At 44.2% G+C, this 10,028-nt stretch overlaps 1 protein-coding gene and 2 pseudogenes across 1 annotated transcript; 2 read left to right on the forward strand and 1 right to left on the reverse strand.

The window, feature by feature from the left end:
- Positions 1 to 886: 886 nt before the first annotated feature.
- Positions 887 to 1,464, reverse strand: LOC125532429 (annotated as a pseudogene).
- Positions 1,465 to 1,660: 196 nt separating this feature from the next.
- Positions 1,661 to 2,666, forward strand: LOC125532427. The gene has a single exon (XM_048696492.1). It carries the CDS (start codon positions 1,800 to 1,802, stop codon positions 2,280 to 2,282), a length of 483 nt encoding a protein of 160 aa, XP_048552449.1. The 5' UTR covers positions 1,661 to 1,799; the 3' UTR covers positions 2,283 to 2,666.
- A 2,259-nt stretch (positions 2,667 to 4,925) lies between these two features.
- On the forward strand, positions 4,926 to 6,277 carry LOC125532428 (annotated as a pseudogene).
- Positions 6,278 to 10,028: the final 3,751 nt, after the last annotated feature.

The following is a 10,028-nucleotide window of genomic DNA, read 5'->3' on the forward strand; positions in this document are numbered from 1 at the left end:
GGCCTTTTGTGGGAGAATGCTGAGTCCTTCCCAAAATCGCCTGGATAAATGAAAGATCTGGATAACGCTAGGTTGTGATAGTATTGTCTGATTTTACTCATATACATCCGATAGTGAAGGCCGTGAAGTTTGAACGGCCTCACTTAACCGCGGTTCGGTAACCTTTCTAGCGCCCAGGTATCCATGACCTGTAGATAGAGGCCCACTTTCCATTGGATACTCCGAATAAAAGAAGAAGTAGTTACCTAATCATGGGTCTATACGTAAGATCTCCTTGCGTAGAGGTTAAGGCTAGATGGATTACTGAAATGTAGTTTTACTAACGTTTCCTCATCGACTGCGAGAGTTTGTGGTGTTTGTTCTCGGACCAAAGAAACCAAACAAGCATACCTTTCCTTTAATGGAGTATCTTGGGTATGGTACTCCCTCTTTATCAGCTCGATGTTCAATCAGCATTCCTTCACGGGGATCTTGACCGGATGTAAGTCAAGGTTGCTATTATCTTTTTAAAGAACATAAACTTCAAAGCTTCTAGTCTGTCCAACTCTTTCGAGCCGCTCTCCCAGTAAACGTTCAAAGGCATCACCATACCTTAGCACTTTTGAGCTTGAGAAATGCTTTTCTGGCTTCTTCTCCACACCTTTCTTTAACAACTCAGTTAAAGGCCTGCTGGTAGCTCCATACCCCAATACAAACCTCCTGTAATAACCCCTGCAACCCTCGGAGTTCTCTGACATTGGCTGGTTCTGGCCAAGCTGTCATGCCCTCTACCTTGTTTGTATCAGTAGATACCCCAATTTCATAAATAATGTATTTCTTTTATGAAATTTGGCTCACCCAATCCGGCAGCCAGTTGCTGGCTCTGAATAACCAGCCCAGCAAGAAGCTAAATTCTTCCATAACATAACATAACGGGGCGGGGTTGTGTGCAAGCCGAGTGACGTAGGTGCACAAGAGTACTTCGCGCCACAACCATCTCTTTTTTATAGGTTCTACGGACCGATGCCTCCTGCTTCATCTGGTAAAAAAGAGTCATAGATATGCCTGTAATTAGAAGGAAGAACCGCCATAAAAATCTTCCTCATGTATCGTCTGTAGCGGAACTATGAACGGGAGCTAGCAATCTGGACCGTATTGAAAAGGTTCCTAAGACACAGCATGGAAGAGTCAAAATATTCAGAAGCGATGCCCAAGAATGAAGAAGGGGTAGAATTACTGAATTAATACGAGTTGTGGCTAATACCCGAGGCATAAAAGATGCATTTTCTACGGGATCCCGAAACCACCAGCCACCCCGACCTAATTCATGATGAGCCCACCAACTTCCTGGCGAGATGCCTACGGTTAAAAACAACCGACATGTCAAGATCCAAATTTGAATTGGTTCCTGGTCCTGGTCAGAGACCATCATGTTCGCGCCGGCGGTCCAACAAAGAGGTGAAGTAGTGGTGTCTTTCTTTCCATTACGAACGACACGTTTCGCCTGCTCCCTCCCCGTGTCCATTAGCGCTCCTGTCCAGAGCGAAGAGAAGGCGAAAAAGCGCCGCCGAAGCAGCATGAGCAGGCTTCTATTGCTACGCAACAATAGAGTAGGCGCGCCGCCCACAAAATGTTTGAATGATCGGGTAAAGAGGGAGCTTCTTATATGGGATCTGACGCATCCAGCAGAGCGAAGCAGCGTTCCATTCTTTTCGGCGGCATCCTTCCGCATTGGCGGCGAGTGGAGTGCCACAATCCCATTCATCATTTTTGATCTACATAACCCAAAGCCCATAGCACTGGCGACATCTCCGGCATAAATGCAAGGAGGATGTATAGCTGATATAGGATCTTGTGGAACTGGATTTGATTCTGCAAGCGGTTCGGTACGAACGAAGAAATTTCGAACAAAAGGATCAGAACTCACTGATAGGAAAGGAGAGAAAAACAAAGCAATGCCAAGAGCTCCGTCAATTTGCTGTTCATCGATAGACGAAGCTCTCTCTTTTTCATCTCGTGCCAGATGTAACAAAAGATTAGTCCTTTTTCCTTCTCGCGAACCACGGGAGCGCCCAGCGCCCAGAAGAGCAAAGCTCATTTTCAAAACAGGGTCAAGCGGCGCATTAAAAAGGGCTGGCCCGTTAAAAGGACGCTTACTTTGCGAACGAAGTTCAGAATCAACAAGGGTTCTCCGAACGAAGGGAGTGTACAACTGGGGCGCAGCCCGACTTTTTTGTTGGAGAGATAGAATGGAGTTCTTCACGAAGTTCGAGACAAAGGAAAAAATAAAAGTTTCTCTATAGCCTCTTCGTTTTGAGACATTATGGCTTTGGGGTCGACCCCGGTAACAAAAAAGGAATCCATAAAAACTTGGGATCCAACACCATGATAAAATACTACCCTCATGATTAGACCATGTCCCTGAGATTTGATAAAAAAAAGGTGCATTAGCGGTTAATACGTTGTAATTAGATAAGTTATTTGGAATATGACAGAACGAAAGACCAAGGAAAGGAAGAAGAATGCACCAAAATGCAAGTGCTGCACCAAACGCTGGTGGTTGTTTCTTGTTGTAAGTGAAGGCAACGAAAAGACCCGGAAATAACGAATAATGAGAAAATTCATTTATAGACATTTCGTGCTCATTTCCAAATTTATGCTTAGTTATTCCCATCATCCGGTAACCACAGGATGATCCCAATCTCCTTTTAGTAATAGATCTTTTTGATATGTCTTAGTATCAGCGGCAAGGAAGAGAAAATGCATCGAGTCATTTATCAAGAAAGTGGACGAGCATGGCGGTCCCTATATCTCTGAGGGGTGTACCACTTTTTTTTCAAGTCACCTTAAGAGGTTCAAAAGAGAAAGTCACTCTCCTTATTCTTGGCTAGTGGAATGGAAGCAAGACTCTTTCCTATCCACTTTGCCGAGGGGAGAGAACTAAAAGATAACTCAAGCTAGACAGAAAGGTGCAAAAGTCCACAGTTTCTTAAGGATCCTGGGCATGGCTTTTTCGAACTTAGTTGATTTCGCAAGAAGCAACTTGAAAAGCACAAAGACTACATCTAAACAAACCTTACGTCTTCGTTCGGCTCATTCTTGCTTATCTCACCCTATTTCCTTACTTTAGCTTAGAAGTAGGCATATGGGAAGTTACACAAAGATGACTTATCGGTTGGCCTAAGCTTACTCGATTCCATTCTTTCCAATATCATATACGCCTAGTGAAATGCATCTATCTCCTCTCCTCCCCTTCTTTCTTTTTATCCATTTTATATACCTAGTCGAAGACTACTTCAGATTATAGGGCGGGCTTTTCTACCCATTGACCGGGACCGATCACTGTGTTTGACCGCTCTTGGTATTCAGACCTTGGACTTTTTCGCTAGGAGCTGATCCATTCTTTAAGAGCTCTATACATAAAGAGAAGGCGTATTCACTTAAAGGACTGTGAAATCTACCCTATGCCCCGAAAAGTCTAGGCACCTAAATAAAGTAAAGATGGGATCCCTGACCAATAGATTAAGCTATCCAATGAGTTAGGAACCTTTTTTCTTCCCCCTTCTCTTCTCCGCTTTGCTCGAGGGAATACGACGAGCACTCATCTCCAGCATTCAGGTGGTCCTATCATCTCTATTTCCTCCCGACATTTCCTTCTCTAGTCAGGGAAGCCATAATCAGTCAGTAAGAAGTATATCTATAGGGAGTTTCTAATAAGAGAACTGGATGTGCGAAACTTGTGTCAAGAGGGGTGTAGAAAGGAGAAAAAGCATAGTTCAAACTAGCCTCATCACAAAAAAAAGCCCATGATCAAATGTCTTCTTTGAGGTGGCACAAAGACGAAAGTAATTAGTTCAACAAGGCCGATGATAGAAGGGCTGGGCCTAATTAATTGTTCTGGTATAGAGATGAATGAGAGGATGGAGATAGCGCATTGAATGGTTTGAGGAAGTAGTTAAACAATGATAAAATTTTGCACAGATAATGCGGGATGAAAGTTCGATATGTTCCTAAAAATATGCTAATTTGAAAGGTAGGAATTTTTATGGTGACCTATGAAATATGAACTCGAAAATGCCAACCTCGAGAGGAGTAGGCGATCTCACTGCGTAATGCGAAAGTGCCCGTCTGGTCGAAGTAAGAAATAGCATTAGATACTGGTCAAACAGCAGACCCGAGCATATGGAGGACAAGTGGAAAGTGGATTCCAGGTTCGAGAGGTTCCTCCGTCTGCCTCGGCTCCAAGGCGGCTACCAAGCTCGTAAGCAAGCGGTCTGTTAATGATACTTAATGAAAAAGAGATCGGCTCTTGGATGATATATTTGGTTATAATAACACATTCCTTAGGTTAGAAACCGATTCAATCGACTACTTACTGAAATGAAATAAGAACCCTCTTTGGGAGAAGTTCTCATTGTGACGGTTAATAATACTAAGGGTCCCTAATACTAATCTCGACATGAGAGGAACGTGTCCTCTCGGCTTTGATATATACTAACAAATATGGTTTTTTCACTCAGACATGAGAGGTGAGATCGATTATATGATGGAGACAGATGGAGGAGCAGAAACTGAGAGATTGTGGCGTGAAGCACATGTAAGGTGTACAACTCTTGAGACGGATGCATCGAGGTGCCGGCCTGTGAGAACGCTCGTCATAGCGTTGCGCCATAATTTTGTGATGGGTCTTTCGTTTTAAAAATAGGAGTTTTTCGGGTCTAGTTTACCGGTCCGTCAATAAATGCGTATGAAAAGTGAAATAGTTGATGTGATGGATGTGCCCGGTATCGATCAATGAAACATCGGCTCGACGCAGGATTTCAATTGAACGAAAAACATCATAAGTAGTAGAGGGATAGGTACTTATTCCTGGCCAGTGGTATCATTGCTGCTCCCCGCCTAATGCGGATCATTGTGCAATGCTTATTTGAAATCTCAATCCAAAAAATATTCGTTTCATTAGAAAAACCAACGCCGACGTCAAGATCAGTCTCCTTTCCTTTCAAAAGTGAGCGAGCAGAGCTGAAAAAGATGGAGTTACCTGGAGATGAACAAATTCGATTTCATAACACAAACAGCACAAAGAGTCTCTCACGTCCATTCTTTTATTTTTAATTTTTCCCAACCTGCGTTGGATCCGCAGCTTGTGAACCGGCTTTTGGAAGGGGTGGAGGCACCTACCTTGAAAGACATGAACCTCCTTTTAAAAATGTATGGGGAATTGCGCCCGGAAATACACAGGCTTTGCTTTTTGAAATCACAAAAATGGTAGAATCATACATGCAGCAGGCAGAATTGGCTTTGCCACCTGCATACGATGTTACCTGGTTTGGTAACCAGTTTCTGGGCGTGGATTCTTTTCCGTCTCTAAGGGAGACTTTCGCAGATTTACATTTCAAGGGGCGCGAAAGCTTCACTTGGAACGCGGGCTTTGTTAATTTTTATAACGAAATATGGAGCGCCGAAGACTCCCCGCTGGGTAGCGTTGTAAGTGCTTCGAATCAGCTTTTTTTGGAAACCCCATTGGATCAATTTGTCATTTACCCAATAATTGATCTTCATGTGGGCAACTTTTATGTTACATTTACAATTTCAGTCTTGTATATGCTGCTCACTGTCGTTTTGGTCGTTTTTCTTATTTTTGTTGTTACAAAAAAGGGAGGTGGAAAGTCAGTGCCAAATGCATGGCAATCCTTGGTCGAGCTTATTTATGATTTCGTGCTGAACCTGGTAAACGAACAAATAGGTGGTCTTTCCGGAAATGTGAAACAAAAGTTCTTCCCTCGCATCTCGGTCACTTTTACTTTTTCGTTATTTCATAATCCCCGGGGTATGATACCCTTTAGCTTCACAGTGACAAGTCATTTTCTCATTACTTTGGCTCTTTCATTTTCCATTTTTATAGGCATTACGATCATTGGATTTCAAAGACATGGGCTTCATTTTTTTTAGCTTCTTATTACCTATGGGAGTCCCACTGCCGTTAGCACCTTTCTTAGTACTCCTTGAGCTAATCTCTTATTGTTTTCGTGCATTAAGCTTAGGAATACGTTTATTTGCTAATATGATGGCCGGTCATAGTTTAGTAAAGATTTTAAGTGGGTTTGCTTGGACTATGCTATTTCTGAATAATATTTTCTATTTCATAGGAGATCTTGGTCCCTTATTTATAATTCTAGCATTAACCGGTCTGGAATTAGGTGTATCTATATCACAAGCTCATGTTTCTACGATCTCAATTTGTATTTACTTGAATGATGCTACAAATATCCATCAAAATGAGTCATTTGATAATTGAATAAAAACGAGGAGCTGAAGATTCTAGGGGGATACAGCTGCACTTTTGCAGCACTGAACATGGTTCCGGGTACTCAAGATATTGCGTTTGTGTTTGGAGAGGTGTAGATTGTAGATTCCAGCCGAGAAGACCAGGAAAAGATAAGGATAAAGAATGTCATATATCTCAGGAGCTAGATCACTTCCCGATGAACAAGTCAGAATTTCCTCAACAAAAATGGATGGAATTGGACCGAAAAAAGCCATTCAACTTCGTTATCGATTAGGTATCAGTGGGAACATCAAGATGAATGAGTTAACTAAGTATCAGATCGACCAAATTGAACAAATGATAGCTCAAGATCATGTTGTTCATTGGTAATTGAAGAGGGGAGAACAAGCAGACATCGAACGATTAATTTCTATTTCTCGTTATCGTGGAATTTGTCATCAAGATGGATCGCCCTTACGCGGTCAACAAACTCATACTAATGCAAGGACTGCTCGCAAGCAAATTCAGAAATGAAAGAAGGCTACCGAAAGAACAAGCAACGGATTTCGCGCTCATCCCTTGCTAAAGCGCATACGTTTTCTTGCTCCTTGGTACTTGTCTGAGCAATCACATTGTTCATTAGTTCACTTGATTTTTCGTTCGATGTCTTGAATCGCTTACTAATCATGTATACGTATAGTAGGCCCCCTTCGCCACTCCACGTCTGGCCCGTCTTGGTCTCGCTCACTTCGCCCTCCTTCCTTGCCGCCAACGCACGCTAGATGGAGAGTAAGCAAGCTACCTTGCTTGCATTGCATTCGTTAAACGGTAGCTTCCGCGCCCTTCCTGCCTGCTTCAATTGATGTGAATGATCGTGTCTTCGACATCAATTTCAGTCTGATTAGATATGTCATTGAAACAAATCTGTTTTGTCTCTGTTTTCTTTTCGGATGATGAGGATGAGCCAGCCGATCCTAACATAATTTTGGAGGAGCCGGACGACGAAGCCTCAAAATCAGATAAAGATGTCTCCGACGCGACCGGACTTCCACTAGATTTTTATAGGGGTCAGGAGGGAAAAGATATGCTGTTTTCTATCAGTCCCAAGCGGATACTCCCCAGCTTCCACGGTCCGCTTACCGAGGAAGAGATGCGGGAGGACCCAGGGCCAGAGCAAGTTGGGTTGGGGTATAGAGCCGTAAGCGCGGTGGGGGTGACAGAGGATGTGCTCGTACGGTTCATAGTTGGGTATGATATTCTCATGGATTGTTGGGAACGTCCTCTATATTCGAAATATGCCTTTCTAGGAGCATTATGATCTGTAGCTCAAATGGTCCCTTATGAAGTCTCTATTGGTCTTATTCTTATTGTGCGCCTTGTGAGCATGTTTGGATCCGCGAAGGCAATCGCTCGGATCTTCCCCTAACCCAACCCGGGAACGGACCGGAGGGAACCGCAGCATGAGGAATGTCCGCGTCTCGTCGCAAGGCTCATTTTGAGTTTTGGGTCATAGGGCGAGCAGTGCAGTCCGGGGCACAAGGGTCCTGGTACTACCCAGGTGCGAAGAACCTTGGAGGCGACTGCAATGAGCAAAAATGTAACTCACCGGCCTAAACGATGAGCAAACACTCGAACGTGAGAGCAAGGGATCACCCAACGAATGGACGAGCTCTAAGGAGGGAGGAGAGAGGGAGGCAAGAACCATGCTTTCAAAGAAGTGGCGGTCCGAATCCACTCTGACAAAACAAAATAACAGACTAAGCCGTGCCATAAGGGGGGCATTCTCCACACGGGACGGGGCCAAGGCCTTCATGTATGGGTGACAGATCGGCCATAGGAGTACTCCGGGATATACACCAGGGCAACTAATGTCGAGCATACGATGATGCCGCCCGTTTTCATTTCATGAAAGTCCCCGACAGAGGAAAGGGTTGTAGGTGATGGCGCGTTCTGCTTCTTAGGGCGATGAAATCGTTCCTATGGGATCGTGCGTGGCAGCTGGTATAGATGATGATGAAAGGCGGTCCGCTTGAACCGGGACCTATTCTCATAATAGGCAGCAAGCAAAGCTAAATAGGAAAGGGGGCGACTGATGACTGCCTTTTTCGTCAGAAATCAAAAAGGGTGGAATGTGGAGCTAATATGGCTAGCTATAAGTATAGCCAAAGAAAGATGAGACGAGACGGACTGTCAGAGGACACAGCGGGACTACCAGGGGAAAGCCCGCCCCTGCTAGCTAACATAGATATCTATTCTCGGTGCGCATATTCGAGATTTAGAATCTCTTTCCGACCAGGCCAGGCCGAATCGGGCCACCACTTGGGATGGGAATGGCTCAGCCCACATGCATCATTTGATGAAAGCACTCCAGTCCAGTCGCCTCCGATCAGTGGCTTGTCAACCACCGGACCGTAGCTCCTCACCAAATGCCCCTGCGTTGGGGCAACACAGCACATGACTAGTTCGCTCAAGGACCACACCCTCTCGAGAGCAGGATGCCGGCCGAGATGGAGCGCCAACCTAGACTTTCCTTGGGCTTGCCTTGCCCCAACATCTAAATAAAGGGCGGGCGCCGAAAAGGAAGCAGTGACGCCTTTTCGACGAAAGCTTAGCTTGGTAGGCGCAGCTTACTCACCCTACTCCCTTAGACAATGCAATGCTCTGAACATGAAAGTTTGCAGTTCAGCCCTCTTATCCCATGCAGAGTCGCAGGCAGCGCCTCGGATAAAAGCACGGACGAGCCACATGCAGGGAAACTTGCACGTGTGGTTCTGGCTGGGGACCCCGGTATACTGTACTAATATGTGTAGGTCCCTGTAATTCGAGTGAGATTGTCATGGCGCAAAAGCAGATATGGTCCGGTATTCCCTTGTTCCCCGTATTGGTTATGTTCCTTATTCCTCGTCTAGCAGAAACTAATCGAGCTCCGTCTGATCTCCCAGAAGCGGAAGCTGAATTAGTTGCAGGCTATAATGTAGAATATGCGCGGGATGCGATCCTTAATAGTTCACTATTGGCGGAAGCCAATGTCTCGGGGACTCATTCTAACTTAAACTGAAGGAAATATGCCCTAGAGGCAATAATAAAGTTATTATTTATTTCCTTATAATCATGATAAATGTTTATTATTCATGCTAGAATTGTATTAACCGGAAACATAATACATGTGTGAATACATAGACAAACAAAGTGTCACTAGTATGCCTCTACTTGACTAGCTCGTTAATCAAAGATGGTTATGTTTCCTAACCATGAACAATGAGTTGTTATTTGATTAACGGGATCACATCATTAAGAGAATGATCTGATTGACATGACCCATTCCATTAGCTTAGCAGCCGATCGTTTAGTATGTTGCTATTGCTTTCTTCATGACTTATACATGTTCCTATAACTATGAGATTATGCAACTCCCGTTTACCGGAGGAACACTTTGGGTACTACCAAATGTCACAACATAACTGGGTGATTATAAAGGAGTATTGCAGGTGTCTCCAAAGGTACATGTTGGGTTGGCGTATTTCGAGATTAGGTTTTGTCACTCCGATTGTCGGAGAGGTATCTCTGGGCCCTCTCGATAATGCACATCACATAGGCCTTGCAAGCATTGCAACTAATGAGTTAGTTGCGAGATGATATATTATAGAACGAGTAAAGAGACTTGCCGGTAACGAGATTGAACTAGGTATTGGATACCGACGATCGAATCTCGGGCAAGTAACATACCGATGACAAAGGGAACAACGTATGTTGTTATGCGGTCTGACCGATAAAGATCTTC

Source organism: Triticum urartu, unplaced genomic scaffold (genome assembly GCF_003073215.2).
Source record: "Triticum urartu cultivar G1812 unplaced genomic scaffold, Tu2.1 TuUngrouped_contig_9900, whole genome shotgun sequence".
In the NCBI taxonomy this organism is placed as follows: Eukaryota; Viridiplantae; Streptophyta; class Magnoliopsida; order Poales; family Poaceae; genus Triticum; species Triticum urartu.